This window comes from Glycine max, chromosome 20 (genome assembly GCF_000004515.6).
Source record: "Glycine max cultivar Williams 82 chromosome 20, Glycine_max_v4.0, whole genome shotgun sequence".
Classification (NCBI taxonomy): domain Eukaryota; kingdom Viridiplantae; phylum Streptophyta; class Magnoliopsida; order Fabales; family Fabaceae; genus Glycine; species Glycine max.
The window spans coordinates 46,738,167-46,763,210 of record NC_038256.2 but is presented as its reverse complement, the minus strand read 5'-3'; the positions used below and the strand labels follow the sequence as shown (position 1 = coordinate 46,763,210).

Here is a 25,044-nt window from a genome sequence, read left to right as displayed (position 1 = left end):
TACGAAATAGGAAAATTTTATAGAAATAAACATCTGCTGGTAATTGTAATCCGTAAGGTTTTTTTTTAAGGTTGACATTTTTTGAGTTAATAAATTAGAATACGGCATTGCACTACACACGTCACTAAAACTAGCCGCTCTTTGAAGGATGGCAATGTTATTTATAAGAATAAGAATTCTATTATTTTAACAGATCATATTTGACAGGATATGCATTTATTTTATTTTTTTATATACACATTTGAAATAAAAAATAACAAATATTATCCAGAAATTAGTTCATGTATAGAGAACATTATTGTTAATTCCGACGGAGCAAGGCCCGTAATGGCTCCAAAGTGTGTGTAGCTATAAAAGGCCAATCAAAGGTAGTCATGCATTGGCATACACTTTCCAGGACAATAAGAGTACGAAGTACATGGAATGTAAGTGGGTGGGCTTCAAAAATGAACAAGCAACCTCATCCGGTAACCAAAAAAATCTCCCCCACCCTCGCAAATGATTCAATTCAAGTAGATGAACAAGAAAACAAATGAAAAGGCAGCTAAATGAGACGCCACTATCAATATGGTAGTACATTTACATTGTGAAGATACAAAAATCTCAAAATAAACGGCTATTGAAGGATTATATTTCTAGGTTCATGCATTTCCTCGAGCAAGTCATTCACAATCCAACTAGCCCGCATTTTTTCTTGTATTGGATTCGGTCTACAGTTGAGTACGGTGCCATATTTATCAAAGTGGATGATAGGGCACGTAACCTAATAAACTCGTCAGGTTATTCACAATATCGTTGCACCTTGTCAGAAGGCTTATCATCTGCTGTGATATATCAACGGTGGGTGCAGTAGCTGATGCGGTCGCGTTTATAAAATTGGGTGTATTTCTGGGTGCCATTTCGGAATTATGCAAATTTTGTTGTGGGATTTTTTTAAACTGAGTAGGAGGGGGAGTATTAAAATCCATAGCAACAGAAGAAGGTGCACCACCATCAGCAAAACTAACACTGTTGAAGCTGTTCCTATTACCCACCATTAATTGCTCTCCCCTACTACTTTCTTCCCCACCTAACATGAATTTTACACGCGGAGTCCCCTTACTACTACCTCCATTACCGGTTCCTTGGCCTAGCTCATCCCCGGTAGATTTCTTCAGTATAGATTTGAGTTGGATCATTGGCTGAGGAAGAGGTTGCTGGGCTGATACTGATGACTGGCGCTGAACCACTGCAGGATCCTTGACCCGAGGTGATTCATTGGCACCATTGTCTCCCCTAGCCTTTGCAGCTTCAGAGACTTCAGATGAAGCATCACCAAATTCACGGAGGAAGCACTTCATACCCACGTTGCCAAATAAGGATTGGTTTGCTAGAGCATATTTATAGGCAGATTGTGCATCAACCTTATGCAAGAAAACAACTCGACATGTTGAGGTCTTCCAAAACACCCGGAGACCTGATTGATCTATTGGCCCAAAACGAGCAAACCTTGCTTTCAGCTCTGCAACAGATGGTAGTGATGTTTCTGGGGGAAACTTGATCACCAGTATGGTGGGTTCAACCGCCTTGGCTGGACGCTCCACTTTCCTGGTCAATTCTGGTTTCACTACCTTGGGTGGAGCCTGGGCCATGGATTCTTTTCCATCTCCTTGACGAGCTTCAGAAGTTTTCTGGCTGCCTGCCTTCTTCTCTGCAGCCAGTGCCTTTATATTCTTGATTTTCTTCAATCTTTTTTCAGAAATTTCTTCTTGACGATCAGAGAGGGCCCTTTTCCGCCCAGCTTTGGTTGGATCGTCAGGCCGAACAATGTGTTTTACAGGCTTTATAAGTGGTGAAGCTCTAGCACGATCATCAGGACTGTCTGATGTCCCAATACTGGATGGAGGTCTTCGATCTTCAACAGCTTCATTCTCTGTTACCATGGGTGGGGATACAGGCAAGCTTTTCTGATAAACAAGAGACCTGAACCGCAAAAAGAACTGCCTAGTAACTGCAGGGATCCCTCTTTTAACACCATGAAAAGGATCCAAAGCAAGAGCTTGCAAATCACCCAAAAGATGGGGCAACTCAATATTAACTTCGGCAATGGAATCCATGGGCATCAGATTACTGGTAGAAGCATCCACCTGCATTGGTTCTGAACGTAAATCCTCTCTAGAAGCCAATCCAATTGAGACAGGTTTTTCAGATTGCCCTGATAGCTGTACAGCTTTTTCAGAAGTAGAAATCTTTTCCAGATGGCCTGAGATAGGTTGTAAATTTAAATCATTTTTCATTTTTTTTTTCCTTTTCCCCTCAATACCAGAAGTTTTGGACTTCAAGTCATTTGCAGGCCGCTTATGAACTTTTATCTTCTTTGGCACACCATCAACATTAAGTTTGTGATGCTTAACTTCACCAGATGTAGCCAGGAATCCCTGCTCTATTTGCTGAAAATCTTCATGTGGTACTGATGGTGTTAAATCTCCATCATTTTTTACATCAATAGAAGTTTTGCTCTCCATATTGGTAGACTGAGATGTCTCATTAACTATGTTCGGCAATGCCATCTCCCCAGGCCTACCCATGCTTTTACTGGCAACTTCCACTGGTTCAACACTCCTAGTCATTTCTTGGGATGCATGACCAATGCCATCTGATTGAACCTGGTCTGCAACAGCTATTTCGCCTTTTACAGTTGAAGCTGCAATGCCTTGGCTCATAAACCCTGTGTCTTCATGCTTCTCCAAAGCCTCAGGGGCTGCTGACACTGCTAAAGGCCTCTTCTGAAGCACATAACTCCCAGCTGCATCAGATGTCTCCCTGGACGGTAACTGGGAGGTGTTACTGGGCTCATCTCGCCGCATAAAAAGATACTTGTCCGTCTTGAAATTGCCCTTAGCTTTTACAGATTTTGTTGCACTCTTCTCACCACCCAAAGTTTCTGCTATCACCATTGGACCACTCAAAGGAGCTAGAATATGCAACCAAAAAAGCATCAGAAAAATGGTAGCATCCACATACTAACCCTATTACAATAGCTAGACAGGCAGCAATCAGCCAGATATAATTCAATCCACACTAACTAACATCCTTTCACAAGCAATTAAATCACATGAGCTTACAATGCAATAACATATCAACAAAGCTCATAAAATGCAAATGGCCGAGTTATCCTAATGCTGCAGCCTGCACAGAAAGCTTCACCTTTCACTCAACTTTTTTGCCAGGATAGTAGGAATACTTAATTACAGTAACAAGTCTCAGTTAACTTAAAAAACTTGCATTAATGTAATCATGAATAGATTATGATTATGACAATTAGTACAAGGGAAACCTAATGAAGAAAAAATAGAAAGAACTGTACCATTTGTAATCTATGGTGGTGGGCAAAAAGATAAACTTACTGACCCTGTTTTGATAAACTTCTTCAAAACCACGTTTAGGAGAATAAAATAAGGAGATAATATGCATTGAGCTTCTGCACAAGCTAAAATCAACTTATCCCCCTTAACTTTTGGAGACACTAAATAAAAAGAGCTTCTATAAAAAAATAGGTGTAAAAGTTGATTTTAGCTCATGCAAGAAACTCAATTCACTCTTTTACTATAATTGCTTATGTAAAAGTATATCCAATCCTGGCCTGAGTATCACAATGTTCACAAAAAAAGCATATAACAACATCCTAAATGGAAAACACAGAAAAGCATTATAATATACCTTTAGCAGGAAGCCTCACAGGCCGATCAAGGTGATTACCGGCAGAATCCGAAGGGCGCCTCGGCTGCACACCGAAAGCCTGCGCATAAGTTTCATCATACTGCTCAAACACTGCCCGTCGAAAAGCAAACGCAGTGGACCTATTCTTAGTGAAACCAATGCTTCTCTGATCACCACCATGTGGATTCAATGCCAATTGCTTCAGAAAAGAAAGCATTTCCGCAGCTCCAAATTCACTTCTGGCCTTTCTGATCTGAGCATCAGAATACACTCCAGGCTCATAATCCGGCACCTGAACAGAATAATACCCTTCCACATCGGTGGGGCAAAAATTCCCAGGGCCCCTACACCTACAAACCAATCCAAGGCCGCATCTTCTACTGGCCTCATCTACGGCCTCTTCCACGGCCTTCAGGAAGTTTCTAGAACTTATCTGCCGCGATTTCTCTGCGAAATTCGCGTCAAACGGGATGAGCTCCGACGGCTCAAACCACCCGTAGCTGCTGTCACCGAAGAATGCCACCAACACGTGGCCCTCCCTCTTGGTTCTTCGTACTGCGGAAGAAGCAAAAGCTTCGTTGTATATGTGCCCCGGCCACCACGGGTGCGATTTCACCTTCCCCCACACCATGTCACCGATTTCAAAACCGTGCCCTACGTTCCTCGACGCTCCGCCAGCTGCCACGTAATCGTCAAACTCCGATAGCAGCGATTTCACCTCGGAGTTCGAGAATCTTGCTAATTCAGACGTTCTGCTCGACGCGGCGTGGTTGTTGATGCGGTCGAAGCGATCGGCGGTGGAGGATGCGGGTGCCGCGTTGTCCTCCGATGAAACCCTAACCCTAATCTGTTCTGCTGCGGAAAGGGGAGCATCGACCGGTTGGTGACAGTCATCGGGATTCGCATCGCCGGTTGAAACAGTGAGCGCAGCGTGGTTGTTGCGATGGTGGCTCATGAGCGGGCGTGAGGAGAAGAAGCTAATGGGAAATGGAAAGGGACAATACCATATCGCGCGAGGTGGAAAAATCGCAGTAAGATAATAAATGTGAGTTTTTGGATTGGATTAAAGGTTTAAAACCCTAATTGTTGCAGAGAGAGAGTAAGAAATGCATTTTCCTGGGTATTATTTTTTGGGGATCAACTATAACTGAGGAAAATCATTTCCTTCTCACTTTAAAATAAAAACTTAAGTTTTAGTTAAAACATTTTTTTTACTAAAATACTAGTGTAATAGGAGTATTGATTTTATAATTTATGGTTTTTTATATTATTATATTTTTTAATATATTGATCAATTACTTTTAAAAAATTTATATATGTAAAAAACATATAAAATAATTATGAATATATATATATATATATATATATATATATATATATATATATATATCAATAAATAATTTTACATTTTAATTGTATTGACAATGGGCGAAGGAGGCCTAGTCACACATATAGTAGTCTCATGAGATAAATCTCGTTATGTGATCGTTCATTATCGCATGATATTCATTATGCAGATACTCGTGAATTTTTTAAATATTAGCACGGATATTTTTCCAAAACTAAAAAATACTTTAAAAATATTTTAACAACCATTTTTATTGTAATTCTATTTATTTTAATATTTTTTAAAAATAATTTTAATTGTTACAACTAAAGTTTTTCAAATATTCTATGATCTACACAATTAAAAATGTTCACGACTAATTCTAAATAAATAAATAAAAATTGTGAACTCCAAAAAAAATTTCTCTAAAATATGTACTCAAATAAAAAAAAACACTAACATATAAGTTCAAATAAAATTATACTAGTACAAATTTTTTTATAAAGAATATTTACATATTTAAGCTTGATAAAAAAATAGAAAATATTTTAAGTATTTTAATATTATTTGCAAGTATAGGTACTATGATATTTTGTTATTGCACTCATTATCCTTGAGTACCCACTAAAAATACTCATTTATGCAAAGTTTATCTCTAAACATATGCGTGTGAATTTATTTGTCATTCTTATTTGTGCATATTATTTTCAACTAAATATGAAATAATTGACTATATACTTAATTTTCATGATATTTGAAATTAAATGATAAAATATATTTCTAAATTTTGTAATTAAATGGTTGAGTAAAAAAAAATATGAACAAATAATATATATTAAATTGATAATTATATCACTTTATTGGTTTTATTTATTATAGTAAGGATTTTTAAAAGTTAAGACAATTCATAGTTTAAGATACATGTTTAATCAAAATAAATATTGATTATATATTCCTATCAAATTTTCCAAGAATAATTTTTGTTGGAATGTAAATAAAACTAAAAAAATGGAAGAGAAAGAGTGAGAAAAGGATTAGGGATAACAAAGTGTACTAAGATCTTACATATACCTAACAAAATTTGTGCGGTGGATAACTATCTCCAATATTAGGGTTGGGTATGTGACGGATATATATATCACAACGTTACACGGGTATGGATGTGGTATGAGTACTATAATATTCAATCCGTCCCACCCTATACCCGTAAACAATTTTACATAGTCATCCAATCACTCATGTATATATATTATTTGTTGTGAACATATAGAGAAAAATTATATGTATATAATATTTATACATAATTTTTTGAAAAATAATTATATTTTTTTATGAGTAATACTATGAGTCTTTAATCTCTAATGATATCACTATCAAAGAATGAAAAATCCTAAATCGCTATGTTAGATGATTATTAGAGAGTGAAAAATCATAAACCTTTAATTATAAATTTTGTTAGGCAATTGGAATATTAACTTTAACAATCGTTATGTTGAATGATTATTTTTAATTTTATGTTTGAGTTATTTATGAATGAATTGTTACTATAATTGTAATAATTGTCTTAATTAATTTTTTTTTTATTAATTTACTATTATTAATCTTACACATAAGTACGAATTATGGGTACTAATATAAGTATTTTGGCATTCAGTAGGACTAGAATGAGATTAAAGGTGTTACTTTTGTGGATATGAGATTGAGTATGAATATTAAAATCCGGTATGAAGATGAATATTATAGGATTCTATTTAAACCCTACTTATTGTCATTTGAAGAGAGATCACATGTAGAATAAATATAATGATACAAAATTATTTGATTGAATTAAGTTTAAATTATGAAAGTGATAGTTAATGTAATTTATTATAAGAAATTTTGACCGTAAAAAAGTATAGTAAATTTTAAAATTAAATATATTTAATGTATCAATTGATTATGAATCAAACATCAATTAATTAGTACTGTTTTTTTTTCATATATATATATATATATCAATATATTTTTTCGTATAACGGGATTATCAATTATCCTGAATATTATAATATACTAACAATTATTTTATATATTTTTTCATATATTAGCATGAATTTATTATATCAATGTTAATTGATTCCATTTATTTGTTAATTATATTTGTTTGAATTAAAAATAAAATAATTTTATTTAATATTTTTTTGGAGGAAATAAATATAAGAATGTTACATGATATCATCCCGAAGAACAAGATGTTCTTTATATAATAGATTATTTTTTTATAAAAATTAAATTGGTCCTCTATTTATTTAACTTTTTAAGATGAATTATTTATTTATTTATTTTTATTGTTAAAATTTTCAATTTAATCCCATAATTTTTAAAATTCATACAATGTTACTAAACGTTACAAGAAACAACGTTAACTTCTCGTATACATGACACAACAACAACAAAAAAACACTTATTTGACATATAAGACATCTTAATTAGAAATTTAAACAATACTTTTGAAAATGTCAATATTATATCAATTTTAAAGAATTAAGGTGAAATTGAACTTTTAAAATAATAAAAGAATCAAACCAAACTAATTAAATAAATGAAAGGATCGAATTAGTAATTTAATATTTTTTGAACTTAACACATCTCAAATAGCAAACAGAAGTTATTATATATTTAAAATTTCGATTTGGTTGTTAACTTCATATCATAAAATTAAGGTTAAAGAGATGAAAATAAAAAAAATTTAAATAAGAAAAAAATATAAAAATAATTATTTATGTATTTGTTTTATTAAATTTTATTCAATGATAAAAACTCATAAATTAAATTGAGTCTAAAAGAAAAAAAAAATACTTGTTTTATAAACTCGTAAATATTTTTTTATACTCTCATGCTTGATGAAATGTTCAAGTAAAAAAATACTTATTGTAAAACATTATAATTAATTTAGATCAATGAATAATTTTTAAGGAAAATTACAATTAGAATGACACTTTTACTTAATTTGTAAAAAAATACTCACCTCTTTTGGAATGATTTTTTTAAGGTCATAATTTTTTAGAATGATCTATCAATAAAAAATAATTATGTTGATTTTAAAAAAATCAATTTAAAAATCAACAAACTTTTATTATAATTTGTAAATTGATGTCATTGCATATATAAATAGACATTCATATTTTAATATGAAAAGTTTATAAAAAAAATAATTAAAAAAATAGTGTTTGATTAGACAGAAAAAAATATTTTTTTTTGTGTTGATAACATTTATTCAAGAGTTAACAACCAAATGATTGATTTTTGTTTTTTGTAGTTGAAGAAAATTAAGAAAAATTCGTCAAAGCAATAAAAATTCACTTATCATTGATAATATTTTATGCATGTCTCAACCGTTGATGAAGTTTAAAAAATATATAACAGTAACACTTATCAATGTGATATAGTTCTTCCAAATAGAAGAATACTTATCTTTTCATTCAATAGTGGATTCGAAACAAATCAGCAAATTGGCGGGAACAACAACATGCACTGTCCTGAACAAGTAAATAAAATTACAGAATATGTGAAATATGTATTACTGCAATTGCAAGACCCCTACGGGGGGTTTTTCCTAAACAGAAAGCTAAATTTTATTCCCTTCACCAAAAAAAGAATTGAATAAAAAAAATAAGTGTATTGGATGTAAAAATGGGCTAATGAAACTAAATGCAGCATGGTAATCCAGTTAGTTTAATCACGCGATCACCCATCATCTTCTTTCTGGGTAGGGGGAGGAGCACCAGCAAGCCAACCCCATACACCACCTGAACCCTGCTTTTGCTTTGCATTCAGGGCAGCCAGCTCGGATGCAGCTTTTTGCCGCTGCAGGAGCTCAAGTTCCTTCTGTAGTGTCCCAATTGTCTGGAGCTTCTGACTTAATTCAGCAACCTCCACCTGTCATCCCAAACAGTGAAAAAAGAAACAAATCAAATTATTTCATCAATAATAAAAGAACAAACACCAAACTTCTAAACCAGCCTCAGATAGACAAACTAGACCAGGGGATGTCTAGACTGTAAATAACAACAATTCTCCCAGGCAGGTATGCATCACCAAATACTCTCTACATCAAAAGTACTCCTTACCCACAACCCATTCCATTTTTCATTTAGGCGACATAAGTTTTGTGATTTCTTCATTATTCTGAGTTGGATCCACTGGAGAGATCAGGCATACCTTTCAGACATCGTGTACTTTCAAAGTTTCATTTATCAATGTAAAGATAATAAATGTTTAGAAACACGTTCTCATGATTAAGAGAGGAAGGTTGTCAGAAGCATTAATGATTACCTCAAGTTTGAAACACCTTGACTGCTCAGAAGCAAGCTGACCACGTATTGATTGGAGTTCCTGCATGTTCAGTGTCATAAAAGTGAGGACATCTTGATAGCATTATAGAATAATATTCAAATTTTGTCTATAGATCTCATGCATGACTGCATTCTGCTTATATTTATTAATATATTATTAGAAACACTATTTTCACCGTATAACTGAAGTCCTTTCTTAGCCCTGCATAAATAAGGGAGTTGTCATGGCATAGTGAAATTATTAGATTTTAACACCATCATTTACCAATACTTCACCCATGCATTCTATTCGATATGTACTAACAACATAATAGCCCATTTCAACTTTTCAAAAATAAAAAAAGATCTTCAACAATTAAAGTAGTTACCTTGCAAAGATCAGAGTTACGAGTTTTAGTTTCTGAAAGCTCTTGCTTTAGTTGAAGAGTTTGCAACTTCTCTTTGTAGAGCGATGATTCCAAATCTTCTTTCTCGACCTTTAGAACTGTTATAACATCACCTTTTGATTTCTGCAAGATACCAAAAAATAAAATGGGAAAAAGGTGATTAGCAGGTATTGAAATGAAATGCACCAAATGCACGATATGATCTATGCCTGTAATTAGAATAATCCACACAGAATTTGCAGTAGTTCAACAGTAAAATAGGAATCCACTATCTACAAATGCATTTCCAATGTAGAGATTTGGAGTTTCTTATGAGCTTCCAAATGATTTTTCATTACTATTTTAGCATTGGTCCTAAGATCAGCAATAGGTGAAATATCACACAAACTGCCCAACGACATTGGCTAGATGTGTTGGTCTAGTTAGTCAACTGAAATAGTACATGGCTTACAATGATACATACTATTGAATCAACACTGTCCATGACAAGTTCCTTGATAATCCCTTTGTGGCCTGCTTCAGAATCCAGATCTCGGGTAGCATTTGCGGCATTATGCGCACCAGAAACACTGTATGGAATGGGGTTTTCTATTAGTTTTGATTGCAAGGTTGATTTGTGGCTTGGTTTAAGGACATAGACCTGAATCCAGCAAACTACATCAGGGAGAGAGAACAATAAAAGAGCAAAATAAAGCAGAAAAGGTCAAGATTTTGAAATAATCTTCAGTTCTTCACCTCATTATTGTAATGTCCATTGTATCCTCCAAATGATACAAGTATGTCTTCACCATCATAAGAGCTTACAACCAAACTCGAGCCCTGTAATAGGAAACTGAAATTTTGTCATATCTTAAGCAGACAGCACAAGGAAACTATGTGAAAGGTCTGTGTATCTTCCTGATGAATGATGACAGCATTGAGTTAACAAGGATCAGTTAATCAGAATTTATAGCACAAGCAACCCTGTAAAAAGAACCATATAATAAAAGGGAGAATTTCAGAAACAGAACTCTTGATAAAAACATTTACCATCAAGGGACAATAACCACTAGGAGTGGTTATTTAAACTAATATATTATAAATAATAACCATATCAAGCAATTATTTTTCCTACATGGTTAATATTTTTAACGAGAATTCATTATTTGGAATTCTCCCATGATAAAAGGTCCCTACACAATTATGAATACCTCACTAGCAACAGGAACACGCCCTTGAACAGAAGTTACCACTGACCAAGTCAGTGTAGCCATATTCAACACAACAGTCTCTGAGACCCCTGCAGAATAGCATGGAATATAATTTGAAACGGGGCATGTATAGCAATAATAAGACAACACAAAAAATGTCCTCAAATCTAAAATCATCAATAAATTTGCAACAACCTAGGTGATGAAGCCATACACATACATAACTTATTCGGTATCTGTTAGTGTTAGATATCTGTTAGCATTAGAGCGAGTTGGTTGGACTGGGATAATCAGAAGAGACAAAGTAAGTCGTTGCCTATAAATAAGAAGGGTTGAGAAGGAAAGGCATTTTGTCATTTGAGAGGAAATCCAGACCTTTGAGCATTGAGAGATGCAGACCCTCAAAGTTCTACAGTGATGTAATAAGGGGAGATTTTCTTTATTCTTTGTACTAAGATACTGGGTTTCTATCATAACTACACCAGAAATTTCCCTTCACAATGATCCAAATGAAACAGTAATGCTTTTACTTGTAAACTATCTTTCACAATGAACAGTAAGCATTAAAAATTTCCACAAATAAGCACTTCTATCATCACTTCAGTTCATAATCAAATGATAGATTAGTCCTTTATAATTGTTACTTCCCTTTATAAGTCATGAATTTATACCTGTTACTGTAACTCCAAAATCTGTTTTAAGGATCAAGACAGAGGAAATTGGCAACTAACCTGCTTCATCTATGGATGAAATATCCAAAACCAGGGGGAAACCAAAGAACTGAGGGAGATAGATGCAACCAAAAGTAAGTCATGTAAAATAAGTGCTTGTTTGAATTTACTCTCTATTCTAATTGTCTCAGTAATAGATTCTGTAGGAGAGGGATGTTTGGATAAAAGGCTAGTTTTTACCAGAATGCATTTGGAGTGATTCGTTGATTTGCCATTTTCTTAAAGTTAATATATTTACAGATAAAACAATGCATTATGTAGTATCTATGTAAGTTCACAATTAATCACACCAAATTTTTTTTTTGATCCGCAAAAATATTATATTTTAGATAAGTTTCAGTACAAGTCGTATTGTGATTTTTACAATCACCAATGAAGTCTCCCATGTGGAGGTTTGGTTCCCTAATACAAAACTAATCATGATGGATTAAAGAACCAAAACTCAAACATGAATACGAGCATGTGTGTATCTTTGAAAGAATGCAAAACCAATTAACTTTGCAGCACCACAATCAGAAAACTAGTTTTATTTATTTATTTAGTTTGACCTCTAAAAGAATAGATGTCTACTCCGTGAATTGCAAAAAAAATTGTTCATGAACCAAGCAGTATTTTATCAGAAAAATTCATTCCCAAAATGAATTTTTTTGTATTTAAGTGACCAGGTGAAAAAAACCATACCACTCTTATTGTCACCCCCGCCAACAATGAACCAGTTCTCCCCTACTGTCACACCAGCATGTCCAGCACGAGGTGTCGGTATTTCACCTAGCTGTGTTGGCCGGGACCATTCCATCTGTGTAGTTCACATAGACGATTAGAGGAAGATGATTTTCCTGGTTCACAGCTTAATAGAAAAGGCAATGGTCTTACAGTTTGCATATCGAGAACATGTAAATCATTGTAGCAAGTTGCATGTGAACCCCCACCAAAGATAAGCAAGTATCGCTCCACATGAACAGCCGCAGCATGATCAGACCTTGGAGAAGGAGGCACCCCACTGCCAATTAAGACTTCTTTAGCATCAAGCATTAACATGCTTCCTTTTTCATTCTTTCATCTCTATATAGTAATACAAAACCAAAATATAGCAAATTCGCCACTCATGAAAATGAGTAACATAATTACCATGCATGAAAGCCAGATTTTGGCATAAGCAGAAAAGTTAGTTGCAAAACAAAGTTAAACTTCAATTTGCACCTGTGATTTTTTTTTGTTTACACCCTTAAAACATTAACATTTCCCAGCATATCAATTAAAACTTCCATACCCATCCCCACCCAACCAAAAAAAAGGTAAAATAAGAAATAAGTGAGAGAGAAAGGTTGCTTCAGGAAACTTCTTACACAGCATCAATTTCATCCCATGTCATGGTTTCCAAATCAAGAATATGTAAATCATTCAATAGAGTTCTCTTTGCATCTTCTCCACCAAAAATTACTAAGCTTGTACCCACAAAGGTAACTGATTGTCCGCCACGTGAGACCTAAAAATCATAGATGAAAAAATGCAACTTTAACACTCCATTAATGCATTTCTTTTACTTTTTTTTTTTGTAAAAAATAATAAAATTGCACTTCCCTCTCCTCCCTTCATATACACTGGTTTTCTCTCTATTAAAAAAAAACAAAAATTACACTCCCTTCTCCTAAGAGATTGACATGTGTAACATTGTGATCTTTTTAATGTGAACAAGACATTTAGGGGCTGTTTGTTCCTCAGTGCAATGCTCAACGATATTGGCAACTAAATTTAAATCCCTACTGTCAATTTGAGTGCCATAGAAGACACATTGAAAATTTAGATTAAAGTTCCAAAACCAATAGTAAGGTTGCTTAAAATTTCATTTCATCTTCTAAATCCTAAAATCAATAATAGGGTGTTCAAAGTTAGCTACTGGTAACACTGAAAGTTTCAAAGACAGGGAAAATGCCCCTACAAGGCTTGTTCATTAAAATGGACTAAAGTGTAGAACATTTCTATATTTCATGGGAGGGAAGTGTAATTTTTGAAACTAGAGGGAAGGAGGGCATAATATAATCATCTCTTAAGGAATGGGAGTATAATAAGAAAGGAAAAGAAAAGACAGTTAGGGAAAAGCAAATGCAACTGTTGCAGTCACATATATACAAAATTCAAGAGTTTCTAAGTTTTTTTGGGTTAATATGCATAAAAGAAAGAATAACAATACATACCGGGGGTTTCCCATAAGTCTTCAGAGTTGTCCATGTAGCGTTTGGCAGATCAAACACTTTCACTGTTATAATACAATGAACATTTAATAATGTTAAAAATGGAAACTTAATTGTAATTACAACGAAAATGATAACAATAAAAGAATACAAAGTAGGGAAAATAAAGCCACTAAACAAGGGGAAAGCACGTATTAATGGATATATAGATTGAATCAACAAAGCAAAATATTACATTTTTATTGTTCAACAAAAATTGACTTCAAAGGGCCAGAAAAATTTGTGCATAAATGTTTCACTTGCATATGTACACTAAAATTTCATCACCTCCCAATTGTCTTGATTGCTTTTCATTAAGGTGAATAAAGTAATAGTATCATGCTTTTTAGTTTTTTTAAATGAAGTAAACCATCAAATTTTGTAAAGCTTCTGTTCTGAAACTCATCTAGAAAAAATTCCTAGATTTCTCATTTCTACATGCTTCAAGTTTTGCACATATGATGCTAACCCCTCAATAGAATGACGAGACATACACCATTATTATCATGTGTATACCTTGTATACTTTCATTAGGATCTTTTGTATGACCAGCAATTGATAGGAGCTTATTTTCCCATGGAATCTATGGTAACAAAGTTTCAATCATTAAAATCCAAAATATTCCAGAATTAGTACTAGTAGAAGAGAAGATGAAGTGAGGTTTTTCAAATGAGAAATGGACTTTTTCAATACAAACCAAGGAATGTCCAGCACAAGGGAATGTTATTGAGGATGAGTTAGTAGATTCAACAACCTCAGCTTCAATCTTCGACCAAGTCCAACTTCTCAAATCTAGAACCTGTGTTGTTTCAATGTAATTCAAAGTATAAATGTACATAATGTAGTCAACTCATGAGAGAGAGAGGGAGAAGGAGATTAAGAAAAGTTAAGCTGTAAAACCACATGATAAACCGTTACTTAAGCCGAAATTAGTGGTTTGAGTAAACCTTACAAGATATATTCACTTCTTAGCCAAAATGTATACTTCATGCAACAGAGATGTTAAACATATGCTTACATGGAGATCATTAAGGTAACGACCATTGTGGTTTCCACCATATATGTACAATTTATCTTGCACGACTGCAGCTCCATGCTGAACATATAAAAACACAGTAGCTCAGCAAAAGGAATAAATTGATCGAACCAGAAAAAAAAATAGCAAAACAAGAATGAAATTTATATTTTGACCTCATATCTGGCTTTTGGACGTTGACCAGACACTGGAGGTGCAACCCATTGGTCATATACTCCAACTGAGCCAAAGCCTTCAATGACAACATCCTTATCCTGAGTTCCAACATGACTTCCATTTTCAGTGGAAATGGTTTTTATCTCTGGATATGCGTTTGCATTCTCAATTACTGGCTCAACTTTGGAATTGTGCTGTAAAACCAACACAATACAGTGGAAGGGGGAGAAATTATGTTAACAGTTGCGGCAAAAGTGGAGAAAACATGTTCCTATTTCATTTATCTTTATGTGACTACACAATACATTAATTCAACTCTAAATATCAAATCCTAAATGCTGTAAGAATAAATCAGCAGATAATTTACAACAAAATCATTCAAATGACTAAGTTGCACGAGAATTGGTTGCATGTCTGGTGGGTGAAAGGAAGAAGACTCATCATTATATATAGCCTTGGTATTTGGTAATACATACATTCATTTGCACATCAACAACAGGGTCTAGAACGGAGTTAGATGCTCTTGAATACCAACCAGGATCTTCTTCCTACACAAAAAAGGAAAATAAGAATAAAAGAAATCAACTACCATATACAAAGGGAAAAATGTGAAATAAAATTAAGAGCATGCATGACCTCCAATATTTTAACAAAAAGGCGCATGGCTTCTGTGGAAGACATGTTTCCAAGCTGGTTCCAGCTGCATCAACAACGAATGCTTTTAATGATATTCTCAATGAAACAGAAGCAGGAATGCAATAGTGCAAATTGATAGAATAGTATAAAATGAAGTGTTGATAAAAACTAATGCAGTATAAATAACAAAATATGAGCATAACGTATAACTGTATATAGCATGGAGAAGCATGGTAAAATCTGCATCATGCATAAATGCATACGTTAATAGAGTGAAGGGATGATATAGAAAAAATCGCAGAGACTAGAGAAAGCAAAGGAAGCTTGAATGTTTAATTTAAAGAACACAAACCTGGCCCATTTGCTATGCTCCACAAGTTTCCATGAACTGGGTTCTGGGACATTACAAGGTCCTATACTAGCCTGCCATAAGAAATCAAGCATTAAATTTACACGTAATCCTCACGAACAAAAACATACATATAATAATAGCACATCAAACAAAACAACAAAAACGTATTCGATACGAGGAAGCTAAAATGGTTGGCAAATCAACATTTCATCAGAACGTATGCAATTGCAGGCTAGGCATATAAGATCATTGAGTCCTGGAAATTCTTTACATTATTACTGTCACATGAATTGATACCATCGAAAAATTCCAGATCTACCAACAGTCGCCTTCCAACAAAGGCGGCTATTGATTAGAAAATAAAAAAATGGAAAATCCATACACGTTGACGTGAATTGGAGTTGGGAGAAGTGAAAATGCGGGGAAGGAAGAGATCTTGAATGTTGAGTAGGGTACCTGCTGATAGAGGCTGTAGAGAAGAAGAGCGGTGGAGTTGGAGAACTTGGAAGTGAGAGATTTGGTGGATCCGTCGAATCCAACGTAAGAGGCCGCGGCGTAGAACCGCTCTGGGTATTGCAGACCAGAGCTTGCTCTCGCCATCAAACTCACTCCAATTCTCAGATCCTACTACACTTATATCAATATGAATATGATGCCTCGTTCTTTTTGCGTTGCTCCTTCAGGGAGTGGCGTGAGCAAGGTGTGATTAATATTAACTAGACGTTATTGCAAACTTCGCAGATCCGCCATAATGGGCCAAATTTCTGCATTAATCCCCTAAGGTTTCAGTAATTGTAGATACTTCCATTGTCCGAGCTTCTAGTTTTTAATTTTAATCCCCTAAGGTTTCATGACTACTCCTCCGCAGTTTCGTTGGTAACCACTAAAAAAATTATAATTATTTCTGCATCAAACAAATTTTAATATTATTTAAATTTAATTTCAGTATATTAATCATTTATGTTTTAATCATGGTGTCTGTTACTTGATTGTTTCCGGAAAAAATGATAATACTATACATGATCTAATATAATGAGTTTACCGTTTACTGTTAACATTAATTTATATATATTATTAGTAAAAATTATTAAAAGTGTAAGATCTCATGTAATAATAAAGTATTGTAGAAGATTAGTTTTCCCATATAATGATACTTGCTTTTCCATTGAAAGAAACTGTCGGTGCAAAAAAATAATAATAGTAAAAAGAAAATATATAATGTATGTTTGAAAACAAGTATCATATTGTCATATTGTTTTTTTCATGTTGAGTTATATCCAGAGCAATTGCTTTTTTCAAGTGTGTCAATAACACCACTTGGTATCCAAAATATTGTTGGGGTTTAATGCTTTTCATTGATTTGCAATTTTCACGTTTTGGTTCACTTTTAAATTTTTATTTATTAATTAACGCCAATTCAACTAGCTGTTGAACAATCCTTGATACTACTTCTTGTTTGTACGTGTTGATGTGATTGATATTCAAAATAATGTTTCAGGCAGATCTTCTATTATCATATGGGTATGAAAATCATATAAAAGCTTTTACGCCTCATGTACCCAGAAGTTGCCAGTGTCTTCTTATGTCTGCAACATCAAGGTGTGCTATTTATGGTGTTGCTTCCACTTATGATATTTTCATGTTTTCTGTCATTTTCAAATCTCTCTGACTCTCTAGCTAATGAGTTACACACACCTTTACACTTCAATAGCTTTATATAAAATGAGATTATCATTGATCTGGCCATTGAATTATTATCATATATATTATTTGAGTCAAATCCAGTAAAAATTGAACAACAATAAGTTCTTATTTTCACATATTTAAAAAAAAATTGATTATGTTAATTTTGATGTGTATAAATGAGATATCAAATAACTTTGGATTAATCTAAAATTTTGCACATATTATTGAATAATTTAATCTGATGGAGTCTTGTGATAAAGTTATCTAGTAAAAAGTTATTAAATGGTGTGGATGTGTAATATAAACTAGGGATAGTAGTGCTGCCATGCTTGGTTGTTTTTCTGATAATCTTTGCATCAAACATGCGCTTTATGCTGACTTAGTTGGGGCTATGATGGCTATTGAACTTGTGTTCAAGAATGGTTGGCAAAAGTGGTTGGATTGTGATTCTCTGCTGGTGGTTAAAGTGTTTTCCTCTGATAACATTGTTCCTTGGGATATTAGGAATAGATGGAAAAATTGTACAGTTTTGCTGAAAAGTATGTATTTCACTACTGTTTTGCTCTTGCTGGTCTTCTTTAGCTTAAAGAAAAACTTACACTAGTGTGAAAACATTCATTTTTGTCCCCTATACTGGAATGTGCCTTGTTGCTTCTTCCCACATTTGAAGATTATATTCTATGCTAGCTAAAAATAAAATGAAATATTATGTCTGTAAAGTTTTGCTGGCCAAGTTTTTTCCCCTGTATGGTCATTGATCAGTCCATGGCATTATTTAAGATTAGGCTTACATTTATGTCCATTTGTTTAATCTCTCATCTATTGTATTTATTTGTTTCTGATACACTGTCTGCAGTGCTGACGTGGACAAACTAAAGAAGTTGATTCTGCACAGTCCCTTTATTTTGACTTTGCCTGAAGTGGGAAATCATAAGGATGAGGTCATTCCTAGAATGTTCAGCAATTCTGGGTAGTAAATTCTACCTGCCCTTTTGACATTATGGAGACGAACCAGTCTGACAAGGAAAAGTTTGATTTAGAGGGAGAAGATTTAACACTTTAAGATAAAAATGTCATTTGAATTAGTGATCCCAACAAAAATTTAAGTTTGTTTTTATGAATTTAAAATCTGATATTGTTAGCATTTCTCCCTAGAGCATGTTTGAAAGCTATATCACTTTTCACAATAGATTTTAGGTTGCGTTTTTCTTGCATTATATATATATATTCATTTATGTCTGTAGTGAGGAGAGTAGACCAGATGGAGAGAAGACAAACAATTCGAGGCAGAGGAAGACCCAAAAAGACTATAAGAGAGGTTATCAAAAAGGATCTCGAAATTAATGGTTTGGATAGAAGTATGGTACTTGATAGAACATTATGGCGGAAGTTGATCCATGTAGCCGACCCCACCTAGTGGGATAAGGCGTTGTTGTTGTTGTTGTTGTTGTTGTATGCCTGTATCTTTCTGATTCAACATTTTTTTTTTTCTGTGGAATTGATCAGGTTTTAAATGCTTTCATTAAATATTGTGTCAGATATCATGTCCTGCCAGTGATAAGTTACTTAACATCCTTGCTGTGTTGAAGTTGGGGTTGGTCCAAAAGAAAGTTCTGATATTCACAAATACCATAGACATGAGTTTCAGATTGAAACTATTCTAGGAAAAGGTATGTGTTTGATATATAACTATTCATGAGCATTCACTTGATAGATTTTCAGCTTTAAGTATGTGTTAGATATATAACTTTTCATGTATATTACATGTTAGGGTCCATGTGTCATTGGATATCTAATCATGCTATGTGCGGATAAGCCTGGTATTCCGTCATGTATATTATGGGAACTAGGCCCATAAGCTTTATTATATCTTCGTTATGGCAAACAATATCAATAGGATTACAAGCATTTGGCTCGTAGGTTGCATTCGTTGCAGCAAACAGTGTTGGGTTCCATTATATAACCCATAATGAAAGTGCATTCAAATGTACCATGAGAAGTAAAATTACATCAGTCTATCAAGGCTATATTTTATTATTCTATCTCAAATGTTTCATCATTCAGTTCATTGTCATCCTCATTTTACTTTCAAATCAGTATTTGCTCAAATCGTACACAAAGTCATCACCACTACCATTTTGAACTATAGAATGTCATAATAGAAGAAAAAATTAAATGGAAGTGTAAGGCGGAGACAATTCAATCCTTAAAAGAAGGAATATTTTTGTTTAGTTTCTAAATGTGTAAAAAGTGCGACAATTATGTCCTGTCCTTATGTTTTCGTAGACCATTTTGTCATTAAGTTTGTGTTCAAGGATTAATTTGACATTAAGTTGTAAAGTTTAGAGACTAATTTGACATTAGGTTATACAGCATAACATGTAAAATCTAGGAAATTAACTGGTAGAATTTTGAAGAAACCCATATAAAATCTAGGATTTAACTTTCTACTACTCAATACCCACACTCATTACCCATCCATTCCGTAAAATGAATTCCCAATACAAATGAGTTGTAGGTTTATCTCAAAGAATTCCAAATAGGCAAGTCCTAGGAGTGGGTATTTCTCCTTTCTACTCAAAGTGACAACGAAGGAAATATTTGAGGTCAGAATGTAAGACAGTGAAGGAAAAATTGATGAAAGAAAATGCAAGTGCAAAGTTGGTTGCTTCCTCATATTCTCCTCCATGTGGGCTTATTCATGTAAAAATAAACTTCCTCTTTTTCAATACCTAGTGCACTAAGTGAAACAAGGCATTTCAATGTGTCATACTCAATGCATACATCGACATCAAGTGTGAATTTTTTCTATTTTGATTTGTATTGATTTTCATACTGTATCAGTTGCAGTGGAATTATTTTGTTGTCATTATTTCTTCCTCTCTCTCATTTCCCCCATTTATCCTTGCAGTTTGGAATTAGATCTGCTGTTTTAAATCCTGAGTTGCCTCAGAATTCTCGCCTCCATATTCTTGAGGTATGCAATGTTATTCAGTTCCTTCTTTCATTTGGTACTACAGCTGCTAAGACTGTTCTAACTTAAGTTTTCTTCAAAAAGTGATTTTTATTATCAATTCATTATAAAGTTTGGATCTTCATTTTCTCACATGATTTTGACAAACCCGTTTTTATCAGGAATTCAATGCGGGCCTGTTTGATTATCTAATTGCAACAGATCTTAGCCAGTCAAAGGAAAAGGATGAAGTGCCTAAGGAAAGTAATGTTGGATCATGGAAGTCTAGGCAACATGCTAAGATAAAATTAGATTCTGAATTTGGAGTTGTAAGGGGAATTGACTTTAAAAATGTATACACGGTATGCAAGTCCTCTCTTATATCTCTGTTATATTTGTGTCTAACATTGACATTTTGCTCTGCATATGCCATTTTTAGTAAGAGTTGCATACTATGTTAATTGGTAAATTCATCTTCTGGTTTATATCCATGTTTCATGGGGAGAGTCCCTGTTCAGCGAAACCAGTTAGTTAATGCTTTCTCTTGTTGATGAACAGGTTATAAACTTTGAAATGCCTGAAAGTGTAGCGGGATATGTACATCGAATTGGACGTACAGGAAGAGCATACAATTCTGGTGCTTCTGTCTCTCTGGTGAGTTTCTTGGACATAACAAATCCCCTTTTTCTCCATTACGGAAATTCCAAAATGTGTTATTTGTTGCATTTTGCTCTCTAGCCTGTCTTGGTCCATTTGGTATTCTATGGATATCCTAGATGGCACCAAGCTGCATAATGCTGGGTGATTTAGATATTTGTTTGTTTAATCTCAGGTTTCTACGGATGAGATGGATACTTTAGAAGAAATAAGATCTTTTGTTAGGGATGATGAAAACAAAGGCACAAATTCCATTGCTGAGTTTCCCCTCCTCACCAAGAATGCAGTTGAATCTTTACGGTACAGGGCTGAGGTAATTTATTATTTCCTTTACTCTTGACGAAAAACTAAAATAGGATTCCTTGATGCATCAAATCTGAGAGCCTTTTTGGTTGACTTGGTATATTTTTTCCTTCAGTATTCGTATTAATTAATCCTCTTATGTGTCAATTTTTTTCTAGGTTTGTGACCACAAAAATGAGAAACATCCTTTTTGTGATCTTGTCATTTGTGTCAGCATCTTGCACATATTCTCATCTGTTTTTCTTTTCTTAAATGAATAATGTATAGAATATATTTTGCACCGTCTGTTCTTTTCTGACTTTAGGTGGATATGCTATGCGTGCCCAAGTATATTTGGTGTAACTAGCTGCTTTTGAAAATAATAATGATGATTGGCTTTTTCTTGCAGGATGTTGCAAAGAGTGTAACTAGAATTGCTGTCCGAGAGTCACGAGCCCAGGATTTGAGGAATGAAATTTTGAACTCTGAAAAGTGAGTGCCTGCTATTGCATTTGGTATGAGAATTGTAACTATGATCTAAGTTTATTCCCTTTCTAATTCATTTCTGCAAAACTGTGCTTTTATTTTAGGTTGAAAGCCCACTTCGAAACTAATCCAAAAGACCTAGGTAATGTAATAGGTTGATGTTATCGTTAAAATATACAATTGGCATTTATTGTTTTTTATTTTTTAAAAAACTTATGTTTGAAGTTAAATTTAAAGGATTGAAATTGTATTTGAACAGATCTACTGAAGCATGACAAAGTTTTGAGCAAGAATCCACCACCTCCGCACCTACGTGATGTGCCTGAGTACCTATTAGACAAACCAACAAAAGAGGCAAGGGAAATGGTCAAGCTTGCAAGGGATCCAAGAGAAAATTAAGAAAAGATGGAGACCCTCTGAAGGCTATCTATGCTGTGGTATGATTAACCTTTAGCCATCGATTTTACCTGTTATGCCAATTTTGAATCTTTAATGATGAAGGTGTCGGTGGAGAGGAAAAATTGTGTCTGGATGCTTATAAAATATAAGTACAAATACAATGTTGCACAAATCTAAAGATAACGCTAGAGTGTCATTAGTTGTTACTTTGTAATACTATTTCTGTATTCTGTATGACTTTTATACGTTTTTGTCAGGGATCAAAAAGACCGCACAAACACAAAAAGAATAAGGGTGTTTGATTGATTTGCCCTTTTCTTACAAAGCCTTATAACAGGCTCAATTTTGTTGTAATTTAGCTCCAAATATCGTAAAACAACAGTGAAGTATTGGAATTATTGATCCCTTTATACCGCGTAGGGCCTGAAGTTATTTCTCGTTACAAAGTTAAATTTTGCTAATTGAAACTAGAATTTCGCTTTCGTCCATGTCTCTTGTCTTGCATGTGGCATGTGGAAGATCATATTGGTGACACTAGAGTGTCTTCCCTTCCCATTCCAAGAACGTTACTGCAGTTGCCTGTGGCCGAGTCAATTTTATTTTTACTATTAAAAGAAAGTGTTTATAATTTAAAAATGTTTTAAGAAACTTATACAATAAGTTTCTTGTTTTGTAAGAAGCAATGTTGAAGTTTAAATTAATGTTTTTTTTTTATAAAAAAACTATATTATCTCTGTCTAACACGATGTTAAACATATTTGGATTATACGGGGAGAACTTAAAATTATTTTTACTTTAGAAGCGATAATCTTTTCCTTCTTTATTTAGTATATTGAAATTTGTAAAAATACTTTCTAAACATTAGGTAGCGAAGGATTTTTTTTTATAAAAAAAACATGTAAATAATATATGATAGTATGAATGTTTTTTGGGTGTATGAATGTCTAAACTATCATTTTAATTTTAAAAATATAAAATGGAAAGCATGTTAAAAATTATTAGTGACATTAAAAGCTGTAGTAGAAAGTCTTTATAATTCTTTATAACATGTTAAAAATGGATTGTTTTGAATGGAATGTAATTTATCCTTTTTTATTATCTAAAATAAAAATAAGTTAGGTAACACAATATCTTTTAGGTTGAATTAATTAACTCCCTAAAAATTATAATTGTGTCCTTGATCTTGAAAATTTTGTGTAATTGAGCTCTGGAGGTAGTTTATGACAGCTTAAAAGTTAAAATAGTCAAATAATGTCAATTTGAGACCATTTAAAATCATTCTATAAATTAACATGTGGCGGTGATGGGTTTGATTCTTAATTTATGCGTGTGGAAAAACATTTGTTATAAGAGAGCTTAGTTCAAACCAAAAAATAATTCTATAAACTCAATATTTTGTTTTTATAATATTAAGCATCTAATTACAATTTTTTCTAGTCTGGAGACCTAATAATTATTTTTTTAAAATAATTTAGGAACTAATTAATATAATTTATCTTTTATTGTGAAATAAAGTTTAGGAACAAGATGGGAAAGTATTATAAATTTTTTATAATAAACTACTTTGAAAAATTATTTTTATCTTTATACCACAAGAGTTTTTTACTCTCTTGTTTTAGACTTTTTAAAACACTAGTAGAGTAATTGGTCATTTCTTTCTTTCAATCCAAACACGTTTTCATATGATCCTAACAATGATGCGTTCATACCACCAAATCACTACAAACTAACTACCCTATAAGCCTACATCAGCTGACCAATGTAGTCCATAATCCCATTCCCCATTAGGTTCTGAGGTTCCAACTAAAAACCAAGCCATCAAAAAAGGAGTAGATTTGAGCATAAAGGGAGTTCTAGCTTAGTCAGAACCAACAATCAAGTCAAAGTATTAAGAAGACCTTTCTACTGGCATTGAGACTATTGCAGTAAATTTTGAAAATATATCTAACTTAGTGAAAAAAAAGAGAGAGAAAGGAAGAGTAATGTTTGAGATGCTATAAAAGAGATCCAAAATCCTGATGACAAAACTTATTACATGGTGGGTAATTTGCTTAATACTAAAGCAAAAAATGACTTGTTCTTATAGATGTCATTGGACGAACGCTTATCTTGGATAAACTTCAAGTTAGAATTCTTATAGTTTGATCATCTCTTAACAACTAGGAGCGAAAAGATGCTAACACATGGAGGGCTAGCTAGTATAGCTTTAGACGTGTGAATAATTTCTATATAAGTGGACAAAAACTAGAATCAATTAGCTATTAAATTTTGGAAAAATTTAATTATAAAAATCTTTTATAAAAATCTTAAAATCATTCCATTCCTATAAAATCTTTTAAAATCCATAAGATTTTTTATGAAAAAAAAGTCTTTTAAAATCCTAATTGAATACACTCTTTTAGAAATTCTTTTTATTCAATTAGGATTTGAAAAGATTTTAAAAACACTTCTTTTTGATTGATTAAAACACTCTTGTGATATTTAATTAAGATTTTTAAAGAAGATA

General features: G+C 33.3%; 3 protein-coding genes and 1 long non-coding RNA gene across 6 annotated transcripts; 2 read left to right on the top strand and 2 right to left on the bottom strand.

The window, feature by feature from the left end:
• Positions 1-499: 499 nt before the first annotated feature.
• On the bottom strand, positions 500-4,819 carry LOC100792700 (uncharacterized). The gene is made up of 2 exons (XM_003555561.5): positions 3,700-4,819; positions 500-2,953 (listed from the first exon to the last, which is right to left on the bottom strand). Exons 1-2 carry the CDS (start codon positions 4,652-4,654, stop codon positions 738-740), a joined length of 3,171 nt encoding a protein of 1,056 aa, XP_003555609.1. The 5' UTR covers positions 4,655-4,819; the 3' UTR covers positions 500-737.
• A 3,624-nt stretch (positions 4,820-8,443) lies between these two features.
• On the bottom strand, positions 8,444-16,944 carry LOC100786884 (acyl-CoA-binding domain-containing protein 4). Of its 2 annotated transcripts, none has more exons than XM_006606464.4 (18): positions 16,532-16,944; positions 16,076-16,146; positions 15,724-15,787; positions 15,564-15,635; positions 15,087-15,281; positions 14,914-14,991; positions 14,593-14,694; positions 14,412-14,478; positions 13,860-13,921; positions 13,011-13,150; positions 12,538-12,664; positions 12,346-12,460; positions 10,934-11,022; positions 10,479-10,562; positions 10,195-10,383; positions 9,726-9,866; positions 9,338-9,397; positions 8,444-8,941 (listed from the first exon to the last, which is right to left on the bottom strand). In XM_006606464.4, the coding sequence occupies exons 1-18, from the start codon at positions 16,673-16,675 to the stop codon at positions 8,750-8,752; spliced, it is 1,992 nt and encodes a 663-aa protein (XP_006606527.1). In that variant the 5' UTR covers positions 16,676-16,944; the 3' UTR covers positions 8,444-8,749. The 2 variants fall into 2 exon arrangements, with proteins under 2 accessions (XP_006606527.1, XP_003556514.1); XM_003556466.5 differs by having other exon boundaries at positions 10,207-10,383; positions 16,532-16,942.
• A 396-nt stretch (positions 16,945-17,340) lies between these two features.
• Positions 17,341-19,055, top strand: LOC121174324 (uncharacterized). Its single transcript, XR_005890362.1, has 3 exons — positions 17,341-17,395; positions 17,574-17,674; positions 18,618-19,055. It is a non-coding gene; the product is annotated as an uncharacterized lncRNA (long non-coding RNA).
• Positions 19,056-20,385: 1,330 nt separating this feature from the next.
• Positions 20,386-22,710, top strand: LOC100785831 (DEAD-box ATP-dependent RNA helicase 16-like). Of its 2 annotated transcripts, none has more exon segments than NM_001289317.1 (8): positions 20,386-20,464; positions 20,673-20,738; positions 20,897-21,076; positions 21,273-21,368; positions 21,547-21,684; positions 22,063-22,145; positions 22,244-22,281; positions 22,399-22,710. In NM_001289317.1, coding segments are annotated over 8 exon segments (807 nt in total). In that variant the 5' UTR covers positions 20,386-20,398; the 3' UTR covers positions 22,539-22,710.
• The last annotated feature ends 2,334 nt before the right edge of the window (positions 22,711-25,044 follow it).